Source organism: Sander lucioperca, chromosome 9 (assembly GCF_008315115.2).
Source record: "Sander lucioperca isolate FBNREF2018 chromosome 9, SLUC_FBN_1.2, whole genome shotgun sequence".
In the NCBI taxonomy this organism is placed as follows: Eukaryota; Metazoa; Chordata; class Actinopteri; order Perciformes; family Percidae; genus Sander; species Sander lucioperca.
Genome location: NC_050181.1, coordinates 28,637,219 through 28,665,108, shown reverse-complemented (window position 1 = coordinate 28,665,108; position 27,890 = coordinate 28,637,219). Strand labels below are relative to the sequence as shown.

General features: G+C 38.3%; 2 protein-coding genes across 6 annotated transcripts; one reads left to right on the top strand and one right to left on the bottom strand.

Moving 5' to 3' along the window:
• Positions 1 to 489: 489 nt before the first annotated feature.
• LOC116042360 (up-regulator of cell proliferation-like) lies at positions 490 to 18,485 on the bottom strand. 5 transcript variants are annotated; one of them, XR_004103195.1, is made up of 7 exons: positions 17,345 to 17,541; positions 16,987 to 17,059; positions 16,800 to 16,883; positions 16,442 to 16,705; positions 15,900 to 16,160; positions 6,199 to 11,176; positions 490 to 500 (listed from the first exon to the last, which is right to left on the bottom strand). XR_004103195.1 is itself a non-coding variant. In XM_036005499.1 (7 exons), the coding sequence occupies exons 3-7, from the start codon at positions 17,024 to 17,026 to the stop codon at positions 6,498 to 6,500; spliced, it is 5,328 nt and encodes a 1,775-aa protein (XP_035861392.1). In that variant the 5' UTR covers positions 17,027 to 17,059; positions 17,345 to 17,380; positions 17,464 to 17,529; the 3' UTR covers positions 5,516 to 6,497. The 5 variants fall into 5 exon arrangements, 4 of the variants coding, with proteins under 4 accessions (XP_035861392.1, XP_031144382.1, XP_031144383.1 ...); XM_036005499.1 differs by lacking the exon at positions 490 to 500 and having other exon boundaries at positions 5,516 to 11,176; positions 17,345 to 17,380; positions 17,464 to 17,529; XM_031288522.2 differs by lacking the exons at positions 490 to 500; positions 17,345 to 17,541 and adding an exon at positions 18,419 to 18,485 and having other exon boundaries at positions 5,516 to 11,176.
• Positions 18,486 to 18,872: 387 nt separating this feature from the next.
• Positions 18,873 to 27,573, top strand: pop7 (POP7 homolog, ribonuclease P/MRP subunit). The gene is made up of 2 exons (XM_031288442.2): positions 18,873 to 19,014; positions 26,817 to 27,573. The coding sequence occupies exon 2, from the start codon at positions 26,836 to 26,838 to the stop codon at positions 27,292 to 27,294; it is 459 nt and encodes a 152-aa protein (XP_031144302.1). The 5' UTR covers positions 18,873 to 19,014; positions 26,817 to 26,835; the 3' UTR covers positions 27,295 to 27,573.
• The last annotated feature ends 317 nt before the right edge of the window (positions 27,574 to 27,890 follow it).

Genomic DNA, 27,890 nt, shown 5'->3' with positions numbered 1-27,890 from the left:
CTTTGCACCAGTGACTCTCTGTCCACTGTTGTCGGGGCCTCTCTGTCCCTGTCCCGGGGCCTTCCTGTTCCCTGTCCTGGGGTCTTCCTATCCCCTGTCCCGAGTGGCCTCTCCATTCCCTAGCCCCGTTTGACTTTTTTGTTCTCTGTTTGGCCCTCCTCCGGTCCCCCTCCGCCCTCCCTGGGTTGTCTTTTGTTCTGTTTTTGTTTTTGGGACATCTGGGATCTGTCCCTTGGGGGGGGGGTACTGTCAGGGTTTTGGTATTTTGTTCTGTTTTATTGTGTAGTCTTGTTTCTCTGTTTTGCTTGGTTTCCTGTTTTATTTTGTAGTCTGTCTTGTCTTCCTTGTCTTGTCTAGCTTTCTTCCTGTCTTTGTTTGTTTCCTGCCTTTTTTGATTTGTTCCACCTGTTGTGTCACCTGCCTCTCATTACCTTGTGTATTTAGCCTCTCTGTTTTCCCTTGTCTCTTGTCGGATCGTCTCGTTATTTTTGCTGTGCATTCTGTTCTGTTTGTGTTCCCTGTCTTGGATTTCCTTGTTTTCTGGATTATTGCTCCCAGTAAGTGTTGCTTTTGTTTTATTAAAGCTCTTTAAACTGCATTTGGGTCCCAACCTTGCCTGCCTTCGCACCAGCCGTGACAGCCAAATAACCTGTTCACAAAACCAGAACTTGAGAGCGCAGTTAACAGTGACTAAGTTGTGCTAAGTTGTGCTGTTATATACAGTATATCCCCACTTGGGTCCAGACTAAAATATCATGACATTGGGATAGATTGCCAAAAACGTTTGTAGAGACATTCAAGGTCCACAGAGGAGGGATTCTAATGACTTTTGTTATCCCCCTGACATCTCTCTAAATGGGGATGCACTTAACTTGCAACAAATGAAGCTGTCTGCTGGGATCTGAAAGAATGCATAATAGGTGGATGCATTAAAGGCTGTGACAATCATGTGTCCTGGTTGTTTGTGGTGTATTTGTATCTGTTTTTTTTTAAATATGTGCAGCTAATCCTTGTTTAATGGACATGCTTGTATCAGTAACGTGCAAAAAAACATGAGAGGTGATGTTCCATATCCCTAAAACCAGTTCACTGTGCCAAGAGTCCCGCCTTTGCCTGCTGTCCAGCTGCCAATTCCCCCCACTCCATTGTCATTTTGGGAACAGGGTTTATACATATTTTTATGAGCATTGTTGGAGCATGGGATCTAAGAATTTTGTTGGCAACAACTGCTGTTGGTAAAATATTGTCCATTAAACAATAAAGTACTTGAACTTTACCACCACTCCTTATATCATGATAGGTGAAGTAACTTTCTGTTTTGATTCCCAGAAACGATTATCTGATTTCCAGTAAACAAACAAAAGTTATTTATCTGGTCGGTGTGGCGGTGGGAAAGTGGATCAAAAGTTTAGATTTGTTTAATAATTTGACCAAATAACAAAACTGATATTGCCATCAGCCTCAGATATACTTTGGGTTTAGTGCTAATTAGCAAATGTTAGTAGACATTAACTCGCAACAGTAAAAATAGCTGACACAGACAGATAACAAAGCCGAATTTCCAAATCAATAAATTTGACTGATGTGATAAGCTAACTTATCATAATTTTATGTTTGTTAAGATGAGGGAGGGGGGGGGGGGTCAAAAAGTGGACCCTTTTGTAGTTTTTCCCTCATTTGTATTTTTTTTTAAAGATTATTTTTTGGGGGTTTTCCGCCTTTAATTTGACAGGACAGCTAGGTGAGATAAGGAGGGGAGAGAGAGGGGGAAAACATGCAGGAAATTGTCACAGGTTGGATTCGAACCCTGGACTTCTGCATCGAGGCATAAACCTCTCAGTACATGTGCGCCTGCTCTACCCACTGAGCCAACCTGGCCACCACTCATCTGTATTTAATCATCTTCATTTTGATGTCCTTGGCCTCACAGATTTTGCTATGAGTGCATTAAGTTAGTTGCATGGATTGTTGATACATTAGACGTTAGATTGTAATGTGCCAGTTAACACATTCACAGAAGTGGTGCTTTTAAAAAGATCAGGGCAGTCGTTATTTGAAAAGACATTTGTTAATTAAAAAAAATAAAAATAAACTGACTAAAATTATGGACCTTTTGGCAGTGAGAAGGGTCTTTCGAACCACACGAAGCCCCTGTCTACGGGCCTGATTTATCATACAAAAACAATTAGATCAATTAGTTAAATAAAAAAAACATCTTTCATGTGGGCTACGGGTCATAAAGGTGCGTTTTACTGAGAGGATCAATCGTGGCCCTCGCACAGTTTGGTTCCAGAGCCAGTGATGTGCGTAGAGTTGAGCCCAACTATGACTAGTTGAAGTTACCTCTGTAAAATTGTGCATGGGTTGTATTTTGGAATAGTATAATTGAATTTGTGCCTAACGTTGACTGAGCAGCTCTGCATGCTATTCAGATATTCCTCACATACAGTAGCCCTTCATCACCTCAACATTTGAACCATTTTTAATAAGAAGTTCATGTAATTCAGATTACACATTTCTTACTGTATAGTTTATGTACCATCCTGGAAAAAAAAGTTTAGTTGGACTTAGAATGACTCAGATCTTCACTTAAAAGTTTGTTTCCCCTGTATAGCTTCATCGTGCAGGTAAAAAGATTTTTCAGCTTGCTGTCTCCCTTTTGTTCAACTTTTTTTAGCATAACTTGGCTGTAGCTGTAATTTGTGGTTTTAAAACTGCATTTGTGGTCGAAAACCACTTTAGTGATCCTGTTACTGCTGTATAACAACTTCATAGTCTTGGATGCAGTGTTGACTCTAATAATCATATGTACTGTAGCTTCACATTTTTCTGCTGAGGCAAGCCTTCTCTTGCCGCTAATTTATTCCCCTTCCATCTTGCTGTGGGTCTTACAGTACCTTGATCGCTCAGTTTTTACTGATTGTGATAATATAAGAAGTACACATATGACACAAAATGACATCATGCAATATCAACATTAATGTTAACAAAATATGAATTAATATGGTAAGTAAACCAATTAACAGACTTTATTGTTCTTATTGCCAATAGCTACAAAGTATAGGATTCTTGACTGTAGAAGGGTCTGTTGGATGCACATCCAGCATATCTCTTTATGCAGCCTTTACCTACAATTTAACTGCTTACTGTTGAACTAGGGGATTACAATACTGGTATCAATAGTGGAATTTAACTAAAAAAAGTACATTGTACTTTACCTTTTTATGCAACTTTATTTTCTACTCTACTACATCGCACAGGCAAATATTGTACTTTTTCCTATCAGATTATAGTTTTTCATACATTTCCTGTCCAGTGAACACAAAAAAATATAGATTTTTCTGATAAAATGAATGTTTGTGTGTGAAGAAAATGAACACACAAACAAAATAAACCCTTTACAAAACCTCTTGGATCAGCTGGAAAATGCTTCTTCACAAAGCTGAAAACAGGGCTGTTTTCTAAGCTCTTGAAAAGTTGACTTTTTAAAGACGTGGTTATAACAAGCAACGCTACAACATATATTTTAGAATATGATGCATTGCTGAAGATTAAACTACCCAACCGTATATAAAGGAGTTAAAATTGTCAAACTATAAAATGTATTAAGTTGTCCGTAACTATAGGTTAGTTCAAAAGTTATTGGTTTAATTTAACACAATTATGTTATCAGGCTGGCATATTCAGTACCATAGACTAAAAATAGTGGACTTGGAAATCTGTGATGTCCCCCATTGGTTTGTGAACTGCCGTTTTGAAGCCTCGAGTTTGGCAATACAGATGTCGCCATCTTAGTTTTTTGCAATTGGATGTGACGATTTTTGAAAGAAGTGGAGCTGGGGAGGATAACGCAGCCAACCCAGTGTTAATATAATTGCAATATCAATGGCTAAGCTAAAAGCTAAGAAAGGAAAGTTGCTGATTTCCAACCCTTGTTAGCCTCTTTCTTGATTGACAGGTCTGTGTGTAGCCACCCCTAAAGCATATTGAGGTAATAAATCAAATGAGAAGTAAGGTCATTTTCCCAAAGACTTATTTAAAAACAGACTTATTTTAGCAACCCACTGCTGGAAATTGGATAGAATGCATGTTAAGGCACTTTGGCATTGGCTTCACTTTTCAGGGCCGGAATCCTCGTCCGTTATTTTCACAGTCTATGTTCAGTACACACTCTAAGCTATGTTGATTAATAAAAACCAGATAACAATTTCATCTAAAGCATGCTTTCACCTCCTATGAGGCCAAACTACTGTTGTTTTATCACAGTATTATTCACAGTGTGTTACAGCCAAGAATGGTACAGGGTTTCAAATACAAGACACCTAAAAACCATTTTAATATAAATGGTAAAAATTAAAGAATTCTAAAATTAGAGCCATTTACGGCTTTTATTACATGAATAACTTTACATAACCTACTTCAGTGGATTTATTCCCCCCAGCTCTGACCCAGGACACTAAGATCAGTGGGCTGAAAGCTACACACTTTTTATGACATATCAATTTAAAAAAAAACTTATTAGTGGTTTTAATGTAGGTACTTACCAATGTATGTAATTACCAATGATTAGCATTTGTTTTAAGTCTAGGAATAAAACGGATAAAATATTTAATACAATATAAAGTTTGCTTGTTTCCTATGAATACAAACCTGCAATGCAAAGTTATTTGGTTTAAATGTAATGTTACATTGCACTTTGTTCTTGGTTGTTGTAAAATGGTTTACATCACACGTGTGAGAGAAATTAAGGATTTGATACCATAAGATGCCTCACATACATTATAGGTGGTGCAACATTTTCCTTGGATGAATTTTACTGACTTTAGTGATTTCATGTTATAGTTTTCTCTAATTCAATGAAATATTTCAACCTCTACTTCATGGATTAGGAAAATAACAAACATTCCTGGTTAACAGACAAAAACCGTAATGACTTTGGTCGATGCCCTGACTTTTCCTCTAGCGCCACCACGAGTGGACAGTTTGGTTGAGTTCAAGGTCTCAACAACTGTTGCATGAATTGCCATGAAATCATGTCCTCTCATGTTGAATTGGAATAACTTTGGCGTTTCTATCATTTTTATTCTGGCGCCCTCATCAGGCCAAAAATGTGTGTCCAATACATTGATTTATGACTACATAGTTGCCAAACTGATTCCTATCATGCCTCAGCTGTACTTTGTTTTTAGTGCTAATGAAGGCATGTTAGGATGCTAACGTGATGGTGAACATTATAAATTATACTTTCTCTACATCAGCATGTAAGCATAGTCATTGTAAGCATGTTGGCATGCTGACGCTAGCATTTAGCTCAAAGCATCGCTGTGCCCGAGTACAGCCTCACTGAGCTGCTAGCATGTAGACTCTTACCGTGTGTTCAGACAAAACAAAACTGAAGTTGAATTTTAGTGGCAGCATTCCCTTTCTGTCTGAACACACCTTTATTCTTGTTTCATTCTTCATTGATTTAAGAAACCCAACACTTGAGATTTAACATTAAAGACAATAACCAGTCTGCCATTTTGCCTCTTTATGAATCAGTTAACAGAAGTAAATAATGTATAAATGTTGACAATACCACATATAGAATGACTTGGATTTCTTTTATACATGTTCAGAATACCACATGTAGACTGAATTATCTTTTAATTGATACAAAAATGTAAATATGTGGCATTTGATATGTTGCAGAACCAAAAACATTCTAAATTCAGAATAAAAGAGATAGAACATAGACTAGAAATTGAAATATTTGGAACCAGATAATTAATTGAAAACAAAGACATTTCGAAATTGTGAGTAACAAAATTGCATATTATACTCAATTAGAAAGAAGAGGAGAAGGAAAGAAAAACATGTAAAACCTACATGCTGGCATTTAGACTGAATGATCTTTTGATACATTGAAAATGAATATTTTGCATCAGATACTTCATAGAAACAAAAATGAATGTATTCTAACTTTCGCGTAAACAATCACATAGCATACTCAATCAGATAATAAAAAAAAACTGTCCGTCCTATTATGACAATACCACATAAAGACTGAGTGGTGTTTAAAAAAAATATAAATGTTTGACAGAAACACTAAATAAAAGATCACATTTGATTAACTGTGTGCATCTTTTCAGTGACAATATAACATTGGCATTCATCTATCCCACAAAAACATAAATTCAAAGTCTGATTTAATCAAACTAGAAACAATGTGCACCTAACATGTACATTGACTTAAAGTATAGTATATTGTATAGTATTTACGGTGTCCTCATCAACATAAACAGAGTTAAAGCAGATTAATACTCATCAACATAAACAGAGTTAAAGCAGATTATCATTTATTAAACATGTTAAATGTGATCTCAGGTAAAGGTGAGCACTAATTGCAGTGATTTTCTTATATTTTCCTCTTGTAAGCCTTAGTGGTAAATATCAATATCTTCAGCCTTCCATATGAGGAGGATGTCCCCCTCTGTAACTACAAAGCATGTAGTCTTTTACTTGATGTTAAATGACTCCTTGATGCTTGCTTCTGCTTGCTTACGAGTGATAATTCTCCACATTAGAGGAATATCAGCAGGCTTTGCATTATATGCTTCAGCAAACTGCTTGTTGAACTTTGCCAGTACATATTTCCAGTAGTCTGATGCCTGAAGACTTGCATCTGGAGCAATTCTCCAGTCTGGGAAAAAATCTGTGTAACGCTTGTAAGGGTGCCATGCACCCCTTGTAGCATTGCAGCGAAAACGTTTGTCACTGAGCACCGAGGAAGAGCATACGTCAGTGACAAGTGTTTTTGTCTCATGCCACCTGAAACGACCCAGACCCTCTGGCCGATGTAGTGAAGTCCAGTGCTCAGTGTGGAATCTTCCTCCTGCCTCACAAGGCGCTTTGCAGAATGGACACTGTTTACCACATCCGATCAGTTTGATGAAAAGCTCATCCTGAGGATTCACATGAAGTTTCTTTAGTTTCATTTGGATGTTAGTGTGTTTAAACGTTTTTCCAAGAGCATTCGCCATGTCCTTCACACACTCTGTGAGCCAGTGAGCAAACAGTTTCTGGTCGGCATTGTTCAGGATCATGAAAGCACCAAGAGCATCCTGGGAAATGACCAGTTTATCACCAAGTTCCTGACAGACATTTTTAACGAATGTCTTCAAGTTGCCACTCTTTTCTGTTTTAGCTTTGTTGATGGCATTATTTATGCTTCTGACACTTGACTGGAGATGTTGATCCTCAAACTTAAACGTAGACTGATTTGAGAAGCGTTCCACTATTTGATCGAGTATCCATTTCTTCACATACTCCTCATATGAGCAAATATAGCTCTGATACTTTTCAAAGTCATCCTTTGAGAGCAAATCCAGTAAAACTGAATACTGGAAGAACATGCGTGTGCTGAACTGCTGGCTTGTCAACATTTCACCAATGATATCAGGACCCAGGGAACGGTTGACAAAGTCTTCGACTGCAGGCTTCAAGCAGCGGTTCGTGAATTCTTCTGCCTTCTTCTGGCACTGGTCTCGTTCATGGAACACATCTTTAAAATCAGCTCGAAACTTTTCTTTGTTTCGATTCAGACATCTGTAGGGATCATTCCTTTGTATGAAATCTTCATGCATTTTCTGAAACTCTCTGGCTGCAAATCCACAGATGTGCTGTTTCAGAGAAACTTCAAACTCGATCTCTCTCTTAACATCCTGATTGTTTTGCAGCCTCTCATCAATCACGTGTAGGATCTCCTGGATGTAAGTCTCATGGTAATTGTTCTTTTTTTCCAATTTTTCAGTCACAAACTGTGTGCAGTCCATTGAGATATGATCAGCTGTTTTTTGCAAAGCCATTACCTGATCTTCAATGTTGAAAATCTTGCCGAGTGTGTGTTTAACCTTCTTGCAAAATCCTTCCGCTGTGTATGTAAAAGGCTCCTGTCCACAATCTTTCAGGCTTTTTTGACTTAATAATTGACATGCATGACTCCCCTTACGTGATAGATTTTCTCTCAGGTGGTGGGACACACTTCTGATGACGATTGTGGCCTTTTGTTCAGGAAAAGATAGTTCATTTACCATTTGTTTCCACATCTTATCAAATTCTTTGTCGAGCTCTTTGTCTGTCATCTGGACTTTTTTCTTCCGACACTGTTCAATCAGTCCACTTACTCTCCCCTCTAATTCTTTTGTGTGGTTCTCCTTGATTCTATCAAGTTCTGTCATTCCCTGTCTGATGTCAGCTGCTGCTGTGAGCTGATTAAGTACAGAGCGCTCCATTTCTTGTCGAAGGCTCTTTGCACCGTTAGCAAAGTCCTCTCTGTATTGTTCAACTAGATAGACATGGCCCTCTGTTTGCTTGAAGTACTGTGTTAAATTTCCAAGGAGTTTTGTCTCCCATTTAGACAGCACTGTGCAAGCTTCACTTTTCAAACGTGTGAGAAGTTCTCTCATGTCAGATACCTCAGATTTCACAGCAACTGTACCGTAGTTGGAAATTCTTGTTTCAGATTTTGTCACCCATGTGTACATTTCTTTTCTGAATTCCCATTCCCATTTGTTGAATTCTGTGCACAGCCTCATGTATGCATCAGCCACCAGGCTGTTTCTGAAGCTGAAGATGAAGTTTTCATGCTTTACTGCATTCCACAGGCTTTTTATCCACTCTGTGAACTCCAAGATATTATTAGCAGATGACTCACAACTTCCCAAAATTTGGATTATGTTCTTTTTGAGCTCATATACAGCTTCACTGTACCCTTCATTGACTGGTGCCATTGGTGGGTTTCCATTCCAGAGTCCAGGAATGTACCAGTTCCCAGTGTCTGGACTGTACTCCATCACATCAGTGAAGCTCTTGTTCTCCTCTTTCTTTTCCATTTTGGCTGCTGCCTGGGTCATCTCATTTAACTGTTGCAAGAGCAGCTTCCTGTCTCGTAAGTTCTTGTCATGGGCTGAAACATCTGACACATTCTGGTGAACAAACTGACATTTGGGCTTTTTGCCAACCTCTTTCATCCTGAGGAAAGCATGCACAACTATTTGTAGGATGTCCTTCATTTCTGTTGAATTCTCCATTGCAATATTGATGATGGTGATATCACTCAGCCCCACAACAAGTGTTGCAAGCTCATTGTCATGCTCATGGCTATTGTCCAGTTGTGCAAGCTCTGGTGACTTCAAGCCCTCAGTGTCAATGATCACCATGAAGTCACAGTTGAGTTCTTTTTTAAGATCTTCATTGATTCTGATGAGCAACATAAAGGCACCTCGAGTGCATCGTCCACTGCTGACTGCAAACTGCACTCCAAACATGGTGTTGAGGAGAGTGGACTTTCCTGTGCTCTGAACTCCAAGGACTGTGACTACCAGTATCTTGTTCTTAGGAGTCACCAAGTCATTGAGCTGAGAGAGAACGTCACTCACCCATCGGAGAGGTATGTTGGATGCATCTCCATCTACAAGCTCAAGAGGGAATCCATCAAGTAACAATTCTGCACAAAGGTTGGGCAGATTCTGTAATTGTTGACGTGATTGGTCTGTTTCTGGAAGGGAAAGTGAAGCTTCGTAGATCTGACCCATTTCACGGAAGAAGTGTTCAGTGCCCAGTGAGCTGTTGGAAAGTTGTTTGTCAATGTCTTTGATCTCCTCTTTGTTCTCAGAATCTTTGCATTTTTCTTTGTACTGCTCCCTGAGGCCAGACAGTTTTTCTCGAGACACATTATCGAGGTTCATTCGCATCCATTTCAGGAAATAGCACCTTTCTATTCCTGGGCTTGATATTGCGCTAGTAAAACATGTCATTGCATTTGACATGGCATAAGAGTTCTGTTTTTTCCGAAGTTCTGTTTTCTGTACCTGAAGATCACTTTTGTATTTTTCTATGTCCTCAGACCCAACTTTTCGAAGCCGAAATTCTTCCTTCTCTAAGCAAGTCAGTTCCTTCCATATTTGGCCTTGTAAGGGTAGCTGAGCTTCTTTGTATTCAAGGATATTTTGAATTTCTGCAGTGATGGCATCTGCATTTTTCTTGGCAGCCTGGCACTCTGAAGAGTCTTCATCAACCCAGATTCCCAGTTCATGGGCGATGTCAGCCATCTGCTCAATTTGCATCTTCATCTTTGAGTTCTCAACAACATTGCTGACTGTTTTCCGCAGGGTTTTGACAAAGTCTGCATCATTCATGTTCTTAGCCTTCAAAATGATGTTGCTGTTAGTTAAGCCCAACTTGGTTGATACCTTCTTTAGAGCATTTAAGTTGAAATGCTTGCTTTGATGGTTACCCACCAAGAAGATCTGTGCCTTGTGGTGTTGGTTGGTAAGTAGCTTACATTCAGAGTCCAGAGTGTCAAAGAACACAAAAACTGCTGCAGATGTCTGACACAAAAAAGAAAATTGTGTTTCAAACAAAGCAATGTCCCCACGAAGGTTAGCTACAGCTACAGGCTCACTGAAAACATCCATATTTTTGTTCCCACATGGAAGGTACCAAGTCATTTCAGCCAGTCCATTGGATATTTTCCTTGGACTGTCACCACACTCCATATCATGATGAACAAAGGTATCATGGTACTGCTGGGAATTGCTCAGAAGCTTATTGAGGATCTCTGACTTGGACAGGGAGCACTCACCCATTCTCACAAAAGATATCATCGGAAGTTCAGAGAGAGCAATTCTTTGTTCAATGAAGCCCTTGGATTGTGAAAGAGACTGAGGTCTGTACTTTTTAACAATGTCTCTCATGGCCCAAAGCATGAGTGTGCACTGCTTTGTGTCACAATTAGGAAGCAACAGAGGCACAGAAAACTGACACATGGACATTTTGAGGGCCATTTCCTGCCGTACAAAACCATCAGAACACAGAAAGAGAGCAGTGATCATGTCAAGGGGGTTTAGCATGTCACCTGAATATAGACTGTTGACCAGATTATCAAGATCTAACTCTGTATTCCCTGACGGATCATCATAGTTGGACTCACATACTGATGTACATTTCACATTCCTAGCTGTCACATTAACCATCATCAGTTTCTTCAGAAAATACCATGGAAGATCTGAATTACACTTAGCAGGTTCATCAGTAATGGTCTTCTCATCAATCTGAAGTATTGTGCTCAGGGATAGCTTCTCTGTGTAGTGCTGCTCCAACCCCAGATCCTCCAATAGGCCTTTTAGGTGTGTCTCTGTAGACATGAAAATTAAATAATAATCCCATCACTGGTTATTTCAATATTCCATAGCATCGATCAAACTTAATTTTAACATATACTCAGTTGACAGTGTATTAGGTACACCTAAAACAAATGTAGTCTAATACAACAGCCTTGCACTCTACCAACCTTCACAATGTTATGTTGTTTTGATAATAATTTCATTATTATAATGTATCTGTATCTTTCATATTGGATTACAGTTTCAGCGAGTACTGTTCCTACTGCTGTCAACAAATAATGCTCTTATTTGAAATTTCTTTTATTAGGAATAACCCCTTGAGATGTAGCATCTCGTTTTTGAGGGGGTCCTTAATGGCAAAAATATACAGTACATTCACAATTAGACAATACAGTTAACAAAACAACTTGAGAAGACCTCAAGAAAAATCACAGACATACATACATACTGACAGACAAAAGCTCTTCATCACACCAAAACCACCCATATCCTCCCCATTCCAACCATTAAATATTAGACAATAAACAGTTAAGGTCATTCATATAGACAGTTGAGAAAAATTAAAATTAAAAAATAAAAATATCAAGCATGAGGAAAACAGTTGCAGCTTGTATGCAAATAATTAAGAAGAGACATCTTAAACTGGTGAAAAGAGGAAATAGATCTAAAAGACTTAGGTAAACAATTCCAATCGGAAGGGGCTTTAAATTTAAAGTCTCTCCTCCCAATTTCTTTGGATATATTTGGTACAGAGAAGAAACATTTTGGGTAACACTTTATTTGAAGGAGTTTGCATAATACTGACATGATACGGTCATAACCATGACATGACACCTCATAAACATGGAGTCTTTATGAATGTTTGTGGTTGTCATTAAGTGTCATTTGATAAATTGACACTTTAAATGCAAAGTTTGCATTGTTTGAGATGTTTGTGTTATGACAACTTGATGTTAAGCAATACAGCAATCTCTGTTATGACAACTGGGTTAATGTCAACCTAAATATCTCATAGCAGGCCTATTTATCAAACTATTTAGCTTTACGTTTTAATATTACATTGAACTGTCAGAAGCAGACCTGCCAACCTTGAAAAACTTTTTTGAGTAACAACTTAATGATTTATTGTCGAAGTTCTGGTTGATGAACACGGCGGCACGCACGCGGAAAACGTGCCATTACCGCTGTCTTTGATGTTGGTATCAGTATAGTGTATCGTTTAGTTCATATGCTTACCAATCACTTCACCTGGTCCTTGGACATAGTAATTTCCCCACTCACCACCATATTCAGTTATTCAACATATAAATCCACTATGAATAGGGTTGGGTATCGTTGGGAGTTTTTCCGATACCGGTGCTAAAACGATACTTTTAAAACGGTGCCGGTGTCTGAACTGATACCGGAGCACAAAACGACAGTCGGCGACATTAAAGAACGGCTTGTTTATTGCTAAGGCCACAGGGTCAAAATTAAATGATTTATTAAAAATGTAATAATATATAAAAAAAATGTAATGTAATAATATAACAATAACTTATTTCACCAGTAAAATTCCTGTTAAACGACAAAAACAACCACTGGACGGGAAAAGGGTATTTTACAATAACTTTGAATGCAGCACGAGGCTGGCGAGGCGAGTTTCAAGTGAACGCAACGTCTGTGTTGTTTTTCCGACAACAGCAGACTGTTACGTCTCGGTGTTGGAATCCTCTACAGTGAAATACAGACAAACTTTTACACCGTTTAGCTGTCAGCATTTTAACCGTGTTTAATCCAGCTGCTAGTAGGTAGTCTAACGTTACCTGCTGTTAAGTGTAGTGTTAACTAACGTGACATGCGGCAATGCTTGGTTGCCTCTAACGTCCGTTTCAGAGCATCAGAGAGAAGGCATTTAAGTGGCACCGAAATGAGGCACCGAAATCCGCCTTGCTATTCGGTAGATACCGGCCGTTTAGGCACCGGTGCCATATTAGCACCGGGTCTCAGTACCCAACCCTAGCATTAAATATTTCTCCAAAGTTGACAGGTAGGCTACGTAAATTAATTCATTTCACAATTTCACCTTTCTACATCAAACCCGTTTACCTTTGCAAGCACCGTCCTCCCTTGGGGAATCCAACCAAACTAAACGGGAATGAGAGAGGAATAACACTTGCATTTGATGCTTTTGTTTTGCTATCAGTAGCCGATATCCCTGCTCACATTTAAGAGGAAGGAACCCAACGCTGTGATTGGTCGAACTCTTCTTTTTTTATTTTTTTTTTCCAGCATGCTCGTGGCTGCTACGCTGCTTTAGCCTATTACCATCAAGTGTTAGACTGAGACGGCTACTGCACGTCAACAAGTGAACTCAAAGCAGTCACCTGATTTTTGCATAGTTTAAAGTCACAAATCGTATCACCGTATTTTGATGTCAAAATGCGTATCTACTACGCAAAATGCGTACAGGTTGGCAGGTCTGTATAAGTGGTTGGTTTTTACATTGGCTGTCATGAGACCATTATAATTGTGTCAAGAAAAAATGTCATAAAAGTTATAAGACAACAGTGTTGTACAGTACCAAGGGGAGTTTTGGACAGATAACATTGCTATAACACAACTTGTGCACTTATGGTTAGCTCCCATTTATATAAGGTTAGCTTTTATTCATATATAAATCTTATTTATACATTTTATTAATTAACTTTTACTTATATTTTTAGCTTATTTTATTAGCCTGTTATTTTATAGTATGTTATTCTAGACAGACTTATAGATTTATTTATATTTATTTAATTGTTCCAGTACTACTGAACATCCACTTTATCACTTTTTAGCGCACCCTTGGGTTGTTACAAAGTAATCTCGTTGTGCTATGCAATGACAATAAAGTGCTTGAACTTGAACGTTAGCTTTAGGCTACTTGTTGTTAAGGTAACCACTAACTGTAGTTAGCTGCTGTTAGCTAGTTAGCTTGGTTAGCTGTAAAGCTTTCCAATTAGCTGAGCCCAGGGTGCAAGGAGCCAAAACTAAAAGAAAACCATCTCGGTACTGTTTTCCCTGTCGTAAAACTCCCTCTCAGTCTCAGAGTCTGTTTTTGGAACCAGTCCAGCGACTCCGGCTGTGTTCACTGAAAGCTCCCAGTCACGGCAGAGTCAGCTAAACAGCTAGCATGATGGATAAGGGAGCATGTCTATGTTCCCCGGGTCCTATGTTCCCTGGGTCCTATGTTCCCCTCTTTGTATGAGACTGGGGAACATAGGACCCTTTTTCAAAAAAAGGGTCCTATGTTCCCCGGTCTGTTACTTTTTCCACCATTACTGCCAAATTCCATGGCAAATAGGCCTATGTAGGCCTAACCCTAACCGGGGAACATAGGGATGACCCCATGGATAAACGTAACTCCCATTCAGCGCTATTGGCTACTGTAAACGCTAATCAATATATCTCTCCCTAGCCTCTGATTGGCTAGTACTCGTTGCCTCCGTTGGTTGGATTGGTTAGGTTTAGGCATTAGGAGTGAGATTGGTTAGGGTAAAAATTAGAGGCAGAGAAAGGTAAGTTAAGAGCAAAGTTGCTCGCCGTTATGGTTATCAGAGCTCTCAGTAAAAACGGACGGACGGAAACCAACGCAACTTGACTTACGGAGGAGGCCATTTTTACGACAGAGAATACGGTACCAAGATGGTTTTCTTCAAAGTTTGGCTTCTTGCACCCCGGGTCTGAATCAGCTCTACAGCTAACCAAGTTATCTAGCTAACTTTAGCCACAAGTAGCCTAAAGCTAACGTTATCTGTCCAAAACTCCATAAACCACCTCAGTACTGTATTCAGTGACGTCTAGTCTCACATTGCCAGATCTTCCTCCACTGCGCTGCGTAGGAGGGTCTGGCGAATCCACACAGCATTCCGGGATGGGAGAAAAACGTGCTCTGGTTTACTGGCATTTCTTTAAACCAATCACAATCGTCTTGGGCGGTGCTAAGCGACAGATGGAGCAATGGTGCCTCTGCAAAATAGCCTTAGGAAGGAACTTGTTTTGATGGGACGTGTGTAAGTTCAAAAGTTGTTTTAGTCGTGCAACAGAAAACTCAGATTGGACAGATAGTCTAGCTAGCTGTCTGGATTTACCCTGAAGAGATCTGAGGAGCAGTTAACCATAGTCCTCATAAATCCACCAGAGTTTAAAATGCCAACACAAAGAAAGCGGAAGGTTCATTGCACCGTTATAATACCACTTGACATTGTAATCAACCTTTATGACAACTTTTTGACAAGTTCAAACTGTTTCACTTTACTTGAGGTCAAGGAAAAATATTTGACACAATTATAATGGTCTAATGGCAGCCAATGTAAAAAGAAAACCACTTATGACAGTTTAATGTAATGTTAACACATAAAACTAAACAGTTTCTCTAAGTTTGATAATTAGGCCTGCTATGACATGTTTATGACAGGTTGCTGTCTCTTAATGTCAAGTTAGTCATAACACAAACATCTCAAATAATGCTAACTTTGCATTAAAAGTGTCATTATTTACAGAATGACACTTATTGACAACAGCCATAAACAATAATGGAGACTCTTCATGTTCACGACAGGTTTCATGTCTTATGCCATTAATTATGAATCAATATTTTTCAAATGTTTTTGTTGTTGTTTATAAGATAAATCTAAGTGAATTAAATATTTCTAAACGGTTGAAGACTTTAAAGCTAATTTTTGTATTGCAAAATAATTTAATTTTACTTACTTGTGTGGACAGATGTTACAGTTGGCTTGCTTATTCTTCCATTCCTAAGTTGTGCAGAAACCTGGAGAGAGTAACACACTCCTGGATTCAGGTTGCTGAGGGTCAGGTTGTTTGTGTCCGCTGTCATCTGTTGCACAGTGTCTCCCTCACTGCAACAAGTCACGATGTAACTCTCCACTTCACCAGCAGGGGTGTCCCAACGCAGAGACAGAGACTCACTGCTGACCTGGTAGACTGTAAGCTGCAGAGGAGGGCTGGGCTCTGTGGGAACAATATAATGGTATCAGTTATAACGTAAAAATAATGATCTGTCATGTTTATATTTAAAATTGCTGTTTGACTGCCAAGTTAAAGAGGTGTGGTAAAAGACAAAGCCACATATAAAATCACCTAATGCCCACAATTTACAATATACCACCTCTTTAATCTGAATACACAATGTAAGAAGTGCACACATTAACATTTGTTTAGGTTATGGGCCAAAAGATCATTCAGACAACACTTTGTTGGATCTTTTTTAATTATTTGTTTTTCAGATTTACCTGTGAAGACAGATAGGGAGGTTGCTTTGCTTCGATTTCCATTGTCTGCAATCCTTATGATGCTGAAAGTATACTCAGTCCCAGGAGTCAGTCCCTCAACCTTCACAGTGCTGGAGTCCTCTGTGATCAAACTGTCTCTCTGTGTGTTGCAGGAGTAATCTAATTGCAGTGTATACCTTACAGAGTTATCAGGGAGGGAAAAGCCAAGAGAAACAGTCTCCTGGCCAGCATTGAGAACTGTTACTTCTCCTGGTGGAGGAACATCTGTCATAACATAAGAAAAGTACATCTCAGTATCTCCACAGTACAGCATGTATTTAGTCATTAAATTGGATCAGTTATTGACAGTCACACTTACAGCCAGACTGTGGTGTTGGTGGAGTGATCTCTCCTTCCTCACAGTATGACTTAAGATAGGAATCCGGTACATTATAGAGGTCCTTAATAATTGAGAAAAATGTTTACATTTTAAAGTGCAATGAATCAGTTCATAATTCAATTTGCAAAAGCTGATAAGTCAACATATATTTGTCTTGTACTGTTTACCTCATCAGAGTTATCCATTGTGGGTACGCTCTCAGCCATGCCACACTTCCAGATTATTCAAACTGCTTCTCACTGTAAATAATAAAAAAGAACCCTGTAACGCATTCTTTCACAAAAATCCATATTACACAGAAATCACACAGCTAAGTGTACTCTTCAGCATGGCTAGACTACAATAAAGACCAAAACCAAAATCCTGAAATCAGTGCACTGTAAGAGAGATAAAGAATAGAACATGCTGAGTCATGCTTCTGTTCTAGGCTATGGAAAGCAAGCATTTGAACACTAGTTCTAGAGCATTAGTTCAGGTCTTAAAAGAAGGGGAAAACAATCACTGACAAAGAAATGGTTGCTTACCTTTGTAGATTATCTATAGTAAACATATCTGTTCCTTTATCAAGGAGTTTGTATCTGCTGTACATGCAATATTTTGTTAAATGTTAAGCATTAGACCTGAGAACAAAGCTCTCTACTATAATTCCCTGGCAATGCAAAAGTCTGTTGCAGGCTTCTCTTTCTGTCCTGCTAAGTGAGTTATTTCCTGTTTCATTTACCAAAAATCTTTTGGTTTCTAGAGAAACGAAACCTGTGTCTGGTACTTTCCGCTTGCTGTAGGGAGAACAGGAGTGAGAGAGTCTTCTAACTTGTTTTTTTTTTTTTTAAATAATAGGTTTATGATCATTCATTCAATCATTAAACAGTTACATTAAAAAGATGCTTTTCCTTAGTGTAGACATGAATCTGCATAGTATTAGTGATTAAATTATATCTCTTCAGTAAGCAAGTCATTTTTCAGCTCTCAACTTGATCATATCCAACATTACACAAAGCCAAAGGAAAAAAGTATTATATTTTAAGCCTATGATATACTGCAAGTTGTTGTTGTTGGGACATAGGCCATCCTCTTGTGCCAAACCACAGCCAAATAGGCTGTTCATATATATATATATATATATATATATATATATATATATATATATATATATATATATATACACACACAGTATATTTATTTTTATTATTTTTATTTATTTTTTAATGGCATGTCTCAGCGATTTCTTGATTTCTGTATTTTTTAGTGAAATGTCTCCAGAATTATTGGACGGATTACCATCAGTTTAACTGTGGCGGTCCCTTAACTCTTCCTCTAGCACCATTCAGGTAAAAAGTTTCGATTTGTCCAATACTTTGATTTGTGACCAAATAACTTCTAAAACTCATTTATGTTCCATCAGTTGTAACGTTACTGTGAACCTTAGCATGCTAACCAATGACGGTGACATAAAGCTCTGAGTTTGTTTGCATGTTGATGTTCTAAGCACTTATAAATATTCAGAATGCATAACGCCAAAACATTTTATAAGGACCAGAGCCATAGAGATATTAGTCTTTCTCTATCACTCTGATAAGGACCTATAAGAGCAAACATACCTCAAAGCCCGTTGCACACCTTGTCACACACCGTTCTGAGGAAACATGTCGATCAACTCGGACCCCGTAGAAAAACGTTGCGTGAGATGGAACCTTCTTATATAGGCTACAGTCTATGGATGGAACCAACGTGCCCCGTTTTATTTCTCCCATCCTCTCTAACCTTGTGGCCAATCACCGATCAGCACAAAAATATGTAACGAAAACATGCAAAAACTCTGCTTCAGACACGTTTATGAGGAGATTAAGGTGTTTGAGGACCCCTAGCAATATCAAGATTATATTAAATGTATATTCTCTACTTTTTCTATTTGATATAATTTGAAACATATTTTATTTTTTATACTTTTTAAGTTATCATTTGATCCAGTGTGCCCGGTATCTATGTGGAGAAGTGTTATTGTAATGTTTTCTATGCCTTGATATTTTCAGTAAAATAATCGTTTTATTTCTCCCCGTGCTAGCTACTACTTCCGGGGTAAACAGGAAATAAACAGCTGTTTGGCTAAAGGGTTCTCTTAATACATCCATGAGCGAAATGCAGATTTTAGCGATGAGATAAGGCACTATTTGCTGCTTGAAATTCTCTTCTAAAGGTAAGTGTACTCCTCATATGGATAAACTACACCAAGTATTAACGTTTCACCGTAAATCACACGGTTAACGCACCCACTGCTTTTGGCCTCAGGAGCGTTAGCTAGCTAGCTAGCTAATGTGTGAGCAGCTAGCTCATAGATTAGCCCCATTTGTTACCTCCTTCTTATATACAGTCTATGGTTACCTCAGCACGTTACTCCGAGATTCAGTCACTTATGGCGTTTTTCCATTACATGGTACCTGCTCGACTCTACTCGGCACACTGTGCGTCCGTTTTCCATTGCAGATTTTAGTACCGCCTCAGCGTGGCTGGTCGTATGCCGGCTCGACGCACACACCAGCGCACAAGTATAAACATCAGGCCACTTGAGCTTGTTTTACAGTTCTGTGGAGGCTCCACGCAGAGCTTTCGCTGTAGCCTATGTAATATGTGGCCTGATGTATACATTTGTCAGCTGGTGTGTGCGTCGAGCCAGCATGTGTGTGTGTGTATGTAGGATACAGCGAAAGCTCTGCCTGGAGCCTCCGCAGAACTGACACAAGCGGCGCCGCAGTAAACTGCCGTGACCTAACACAGAACGTGGAAGGTGTGTTGTTGTTGCCACAGCCAGAAGACACATTTTGTTTCAGAAGAAGCTGGAGGCAGCAACAAAAAACACAGCTGGCTAAACTGTTTAAAAATAGCGGGTTTGTTCAGGACACCCAGTCTGTCGCTTTCACGTCACCTTTTCGGCTCGCCTCAGCTCGCTTGGAACCTCGACTGAGGAGGTACTAAAAAAAGTACCTGTGTTAGCAGGTACCAGGTACTTTTTTTCGTAATGGAAAACCAAAAAAGGCGAGTCGAGTCGAGCAGGTACCGTGTAATGGAAAAGCGCCAATAGTATATTTATGAGATTTAAACGTTGGTTTTGCTCCTGGCAAATGGTTATGGTACAGCTTTTTAATTTGCTGACATAGTTGTGTAGTGTCCCTTTATTTTTTATTATCTGTCAATTTTCCTGATTCATTTTTGGTCGATAAACTGTTAGAAAACAGAGTAAATCGTTTGTTTTCTTAATACGATTAACTGCGGTCAAGCCAGCCGACACTCGGATCTCCGTGGTCAAATCAGCCGACACTAAATTTGTAGTGCGCTCTTATTCCGGCACGCGTGGTAAATGCATTCAAACGGCCCAGATCGAGTAGCGATGTTAGCGAGATGATACACATGGGACTAGGCCTACTTCCGGTTTTCAAAATAAGGTGTTAATACAACGTACATATGAAAACTAGTAATGGATTATATTCACCAGAAGTAAAATATATGTAACCTGTGTCTGTCCTTTTATACAAAATAAATGAGTTGTGAAAGGAATGTATAGTTTGAGTTTACAAGAATACAACTAGGGGCGTAACGGTACGCAAAAATCACGGTTCGGTACGTACCTCGGTTTTAAAGTCACGGTTCAGTTCATTTTCGGTACAGTAAGGGAAAGAAATGCAAACATTAAACTGCAGGTTGTTTATTACTATAAACTTTTTTTAACAATTTGTTTACACTTTTTAAAACACTTTTTTTAATAAAATATAATAAATAAAATATATATAAAATAAAAAAAGAATAAGAAAAATACTGCTGCAAAGTTCTCCACTAAATAAAATACTGTCTCAAACCAATATCACATAATAAAATATAATGAAAAATATAAATAAATAACTATGGATTACAGTGCAGCATTATCAGCCCCAGCTTGTCAACAACCAAGTATGGTCGTAGATCAGCTGCTATAAAAACACCAATTGCTTTCGTTATTGCGTTGGCCCGATCGGAATTACCAGCAAAGGTCTGTTTAAATGCCAACGGGAGCTGCGTTTGAATTACGGTCGTTTTCTTCCTTGTAGTAGTGATGTTCACACTCGTGTGATGCCTTTTCAAGTGCGTTAACAAGTTTGAAGTGTTGCCAGAAACATACCCGATCATTCCTGAGCAACGTCGGCACACTGCTTTCGTCTTATCGACTAGTCTTTGTCCGTTGACGTATTTCACTGGGAAACCGAAGCGTTCCCAAACAGGAGACCTTAATGATATGGGTGGCTTTTCAAGCTCCGGCTTGTCCGTACTGTCTATGGGCTTGTCTGCATTGGCCATGACGCTAGCTAGCGAGAGGCTGGGCTAAAGCGTGCCGTGTATGTTGTTGTACAGCGCACGGTGTGTGTGATTTTTATTTTTTTCCCCCAAACCACTTTAGCGGAAATCGCGCCCTGCAGTCGATTTCATTGGTTTAGGTTACAGTGACGGCGGGTAGGTTTAGAGATCAGTGTTTGGTGTAGGCAATCTGTACAGTGATTGACATATTGACATGACCAATGAAACTTTAGAATCAGCTACAGGGCGGTATTTGCGCTGAACGCAGAGACTTCCGCCACTTAATGTGTTAGTGTGGAAATACGAAAATTGACCTATGTTCGGCACAAAAAAGATTGCGTTTGGCCATTCGGTCCACACGTGCACCATACCGAAAGCCCCGTACCAAAACGGTCTGGTACGAATACATGTACCGTTACACCCCTAAATACAACATTAACAATGAATAATTCCAGACAATGATTTATTTCAGGGGACACCTCTGACTACACCCATATTTAAAATCAAGCAATTAAACGGTATCAATTTGGAGATTGTAGGAGGTAAAAGTCCCACATTTCTAGGGTAAAATGACGTCATATCTGAAACTTAAGGTGCCATAAAAAGACTTTGCTCCATAGTTCCAGGCAATGACTGACATATTTGAATACAGGGCATCACTTAATACACTCATACTGAAAATCAAACATTTTTACTGTATAATTTTGGAGATTTCTGAAAGCAAAGTCCCATACTTCTGCTGTAAAATGACTTATCAAGAATATGCATTATTTAAACTTTATTTAACTCAAAAGTAGTTAAACTAATTATTTTCACCTAACATCACAAGTTTAAGGGTTACAGTAGCCATATCATCTTATATCTTTGATTGACATACTGCAATGCATCTTGTGAGTCGTAGTTGACTTTCCTCGTATGTATGGCTTAAATTATTTTATGCATCTTGGGAGTTGTAGTTGACTTTCCTCATTGTATGTATGGCTTAAATTATTTTATGCATCTTGGGAGTTGTAGTTGACTTTCCTCATTGTATGTATGGCTTAAATTATTTTATGCATCTTGGGAGTTGTAGTTGACTTATGTTATGGTATGTTTGGCTTAACCTTTAAACACTGTTCATTGCTACCCCCCTTAATTCACAGTCACATTTGACTGGACAGTTTTAACAGGTCTTATTTTAAAATAAATACCATTACAAATTACAAGAAGTAGGTTTAATCAAACATTTATTGTAAAAAGAACCTTATTAGAACATTAATTTCTACAACGTGTGTGTGGGTGTCTGTGTTTCTGTGTGTGAGTGCATGCATGTGTGTGCAAACATTGGTGGTTGACATGCACGAATGGCATCATGACAACATGAACTGACAACATGAGGTGTGTGTGTGTGTGTGTGTGTGTGTGTGTGTGAGAATGTACAAGCACAGGAAAGTTGTAGGATTGTGTGTATGGAGATGTCTTTCATCTCCTGGATGAAAATTATGCTCTTTCCCATTAACTTCCTATGGCGGTAGGCTACTTTTTGACCGTAAACAAAAAAAGTGTGTCCAATCACTTAAAATTCAAAGAAAGTAGTCACAATGAATTGAATTTGAATTTATGTCTTAAAATGCCTTTTGTGAAGGATATCATAAGATCTTGAGGCAATCTGACGAAAAATGCCATATTTATGGTAGCCTACAGGGAATGTATAAATCGGTAATTTTTTAACGGAACAGTGTTAGAAGGTTAAATCATTGTTTTTTAAATTTTTTATTATTTTTATTACTTTATTTTAGTAATTTCTGTGGGTCATCATAATTTGGTTCCAGGAATTACACCAAATAAAGGCGAAACAACAAATAAAAAAAAGAAAGAAAATAAATCAATAAAGACAGATTTTAAAATGTCATCAAAATCAGAGTTTCGTCAAAATTTACACGCACATTGCTGGTCCTCATTCACCACAGATCTCACACACACACACACACACACACACACACACACAAATAAGTAAAATAAAATAATAAAGGGGGTTCTAAAGACATGCTCTAGAGGGCATTATAAATTTGGCTCCATTGGCTATTAAATTGTTTATTTTTATTTTTGTCCTCTGACATTGATCTTTCAATACACAGATACTACTTCATTAGGGCCTTCCAATTCTCTATTGAAGGTGCTTCCTTATTTTTCCAATTTTGCAATATCAATTTTTTGAGAAGAGGAGAAAAAAATATCTGCCAACAAGTTGGATATCTTATTCCCTCTATATCTTGAAAAATACACATTTTTGGAGTCTTCTTAATTCCTTTGCAGTACCAAAAGGCATGCATAAGAGAGTCACCATATAGATTACATTTTAAACATATATTTGATGATGTGTTATCAAACTTGTTTATTTTATCTCTAGTATAATATATTCTTGTCATTATCTTAAACTGTATTAGACGCAGATTTTCGTTAGTAGTTAAATTGTATGTTAGTGACAAGCTTTCTTTCCATTTTTCTTTAATGCCCTAGGTCTTCCATCCATTTATTGTATACACTTTGTATTAATTCATTACTGCTTTCCATGCTTAGCAGTAAATTGTACATAGAACTGATCATACACTCCTTTTTGGTTGCTTTGGCTTAAAATGTTAGACATTTCAGGGCTAATGTTCTTTTCCAAGTCAGAATTGCAGGTAATCCAGTTTTTCAGTTGCATATACCTAAATAATTCTCTATCTTTTAGGTTGTATTTGCTTTTTAATTCACTAAATGGTGCAACAGTGTCGTGGTTTGTGACATCTGACAACTGCTTGATTCCACCTTTTTATCCATGTTTCCCAGTAAAGCTGCGTGCTCTGTATATTTATTGATGGATTGCTCCAAATAGATATATGCCTGGGAAGCCCTATTTCTTGATGAATCATTTTTTTAATTTTATACCAAGCCTTTAATGTACTATTAATAACAAAATTCGTTGATTTAATGTTGCCCTTAGAAAAAAGTGCTAACATTAAACTGTTGCATTGATTGTTTTCTATGTCTATCCATGGATCTTCGTTTGTTTTATTTATTATGCGATCAATATAAAATGACTGAGCTGCTACGTGATAAAACTCTTAGTTAGGGAGATTTAGACCCCCTTCTGCTCTTGAGTGATACAAAAGTTTCCTTTTCAATCTAGATGCTTTATTTGACCAAATGAACAAAGAAATGATTGAGTTTACCTCTTTAAAAAAGGTTTTAGGAGGCGTTATAGGAATAGTTTGAAATTTAAATAAGAATGCAAAAAAACAAAATAGATTTAACATTAATTGCAGTTGATGCGGAAAAGGCTTTTGATAGACTAGAACGGTCCTACTTGTTTAAAGTTTTGGAGGTGTACAATTTTCCATTACATTTTATGAATATGATTAGAACCCTGTACAAGTCTCCTAAAGCATATGAATATACAAACGGAATTCTATCAAGACCTTTCTCGTTAACTAGAGGAACTGCCCAAGGATGTCCTCTTTCACCATCATTATTTGCATTAGCAATTGAACCCTTGGTTAAAAAAATTAGAGAGACAAAAGAGATAGGAGGTATCGAGATTGGTAAAAAACAGTTTAAATTGAGCCTATTCGCGGATGATTTATTACTTCACTTAAGTAATGCAGTCACCTCAGTTCCACATGTTATGAAAATAATTACAACCTTTTCAGGGATCTCAGGTTATGAAATGAACATAGCAAAAACGGAGCTGTTGGCAATAGACTCTTGTAAAAAGGACTTGGAGAATCTCACACAATTTCGGATACAGAAAAAAATATATAAAATACCTTGGAATCTATATTAGCCATGACAAGACCCAGTTGTATAAAGATAACTTTCTTCCACTTGTGAAAGACTTTAAGAAGGATGTTAGGCAGTGGCAAGACTTGAAGATTAATTTAATAGGAAGAGTAAACCTCTTTACGATGATGTGGCTACAGAAATTCTTATTTAGAAGGTTAAATAATTTCATGTGAGACACAAATATGTTCCAACAGAGTGTTGTTGTACCTTTCCTCTAACTTTAAATAAAACCAGAACTCACAGACAGCCGTCTTTATTCATGTATTTCAATTAACAGCTTTCATATTTGCAAATGCGGATAACCAAGCCTATAATGCTAGAAAGAGATGCAGATTGCAGTTCAGATAAAGATATTTTATACGATTTTCTCAAAGTTCTGTAGCAAATCATTTTAAGCAGTACAAATGTTTGGTTTGGGTTTAGTTCCAGATGTCCTTAACTCAAATATGTCAGTCATTGCCTGGATACAGTAAAAATGTTTGATTTTCAGTATGAGTGTATTAAGTGATTCCCTGTATTGAAATATGTCAGTCATTGCCTGGAACTATGGAGCAAAATCTTTTTATGGCACCTCCAGTTTCATATTTTTAGTAATTTTACAGCAGCTGTATGGTACTTTGCTTCCAAAAATCTCCAAAATTATATAGTAAAATTGTTTGATTTTCAGTGTGAGTGTATTAAGTGATGCCCTGTACTCAACCACGTCAGTCATTGCCTGGAACTATGGACCAAAGTCTTTTTATGGCACCTCCAGTTCCTCCAAAATTACACAGTAAAAATGTTTGATTTTCAGTAGGCCTATGGGTATAGTCAAATATGTCCTCTACTCAAATATATCAGTCATTGCCTGGAATTATGGAGCAAAATCCTTTTATAGCACCTTAAGTTCCAGATATGACGTCATTTTACCCTAGAAATGTGGGACTTTTACTTCCTAAAATCTCCAAATTGATACCGTTTAATTGCTTGATTTTATGAATATAATCCATTACTAGTTTTCATATGTACGTTGTATTAACACCTTATTTTGAAAACCGGAAGTAGTCCAATGTGTATCATCTCGCTAACTTCGCTACTCGATCTGGGCCGTTTGAATGCATTTACCACGCGTGCCGGAATAAGTTTAGTTTAAGTTTAACTACAAGTTTAGTGTCGGCTGATTTGACCACGGAGATCAGAGTGTCTTCTGGCTTGACCGCAGTTTTTTTTTATTATCTGCCAATTTTCCTGATTCATTTTTGGTCGATAAACTGTTAGAAAACAGAGAAAATCCCCATCACCATTTCCTAAAGGCCCAAGGTGATGTCACCAAATCTTTCTTTTTTCATCCAACAATCAGTACAAACCTACAGAAATTCAGTTTACAGTGATGTAAAGTGGCAAATAAGAAGCTGATATAGAAGCTTGGCATTTTAACCTAATTAGTTATCAAAATATAAATCAACTTAAAGTTGCAGTTCTACTGTTGTTTTCTTAATACGATTACTGCAGGATCCGGGATGTAGTTCTGAAACTCTTAACTTGATGGATATCAAATGAATCAGTATTTACCCTGTATGATAATCAATGGATTTTTCAAACTAAAATGCAATTGTGAGGATCTGTTGCTTTGTCTTATGGGATATTAACTTGATTGGGTGTTGGACTGTTGGATAGATAAATATTCTCAAGTGGTTTAGAAAATTGTGATGGGAATTATTTACTACTTACTGTACATTTTATAGATAAACAATTATTTGAAAACATAATCAGCAGATTATGAGATAATGAAAGTAATTGTTAATTGCAGCCCGGAGAGAATATCTGTATGTTTGCTAGAAGGAATCATGACAACATATCATTCATTTCTGTCTACTACCTTTTATTTCTCAGCACATATCCACTGAGAAACATGACCGAGCCACGCAGCCCAGGAATGTCCTCTATCCAGACAGCCCCAGTGCACGCTGACTCCACCCCTCCGGCTGTCGAGATGGACCCAGTGGAGTACACCCTGAGGAAGCGCCTCCCCCGGAAACTCCCAAAGAGACGGAATGACGTCTACGTCAACATGAAGACTGACTTCCGGGCTCAGCTGGCACGCTGTCAGAAGCTGCTGGAAGGTGGGGGTCACAGGGAGATCTGCGTTCACGGCCTGGGCCTGGCCATCAACAGGGCCATCAACATCGCCCTTCAGCTGCAGGCCAGCAGCCAGGGGGCGCTGCAGCTGGCAGCCAACACCTCCACGGTGGAGCTCGTGGACGACCTGGAACCTGAAGATCCCGATGAGGCCGGGGAGCCCATGACGCGTACACGCAACAACTCAGCCATTCATATTAAGGTGTTCTACCCTGACCCGCAGGGACCGTAATAGAGATGTGTCGGGCAGAGGTTGACCATGAGACCAATAAAACATTGTTGTCTTGGGGTGGGGGGGCAGCAGAAGGCTGCAGAATGCGGCATGCTACTGTGTTGGAGTACTCCAATTGGAACAACTTTAGTTGACTAATATATTAAGCTCTTTTGTCATGTGTTAAGTCTGTTGCAAATTGTGGCTGTTTTTCCTTTTTCACTTTGCATGTCTTGAAGCAACAGTGGTGTAAACCTCAGTATTATTTAATAGCTACTTCAGGGCTGTGCCAAATGTAAATGTAAACAAAAAAATATTTTAAAGGGTATGTGCTGTAAGTGTTTACAATTCCATGTCTGTTTTTAAAGATACAATTAATTTAAAAACTGAGGAATCCTAATTTACATTTCAAGCAGGTGTTGTACTAAATGTCCACTAGATGTCAGTAGTTTATTTCTGTTCAAATTTGGTTTCAGATTGTTGAGACTGCAGGTGGTGTTCAACTGCAGAAGCTTGCTTGTTAACTCCACTGACCTGAATAACACAAAGCTAATGAATGAAATGGACAGACTTCCCCATATTGTGTTTCCAACTATCCTTTCTTTATCCAAGAATAA

Bases quoted from the DNA above. Each gene is read 5' to 3' on its own strand.
- LOC116042360 (XM_031288522.2), bottom strand. From the start codon at position 17,026: ATGGCTGAGAGCGTACCCACAATGGATAACTCTGATGAGG. The intron at 16,706-16,799 runs GTAAGTGTGACT...ATGTTATGACAG, and splicing joins ACCAACACCACAGTCTGGCT to ATGTTCCTCCACCAGGAGAA. The intron at 16,161-16,441 runs GTAAATCTGAAA...TTGTTCCCACAG, and splicing joins CTCCCTATCTGTCTTCACAG to AGCCCAGCCCTCCTCTGCAG.
- pop7 (XM_031288442.2), top strand. From the start codon at position 26,836: ATGACCGAGCCACGCAGCCCAGGAATGTCCTCTATCCAGACAGCCCCA.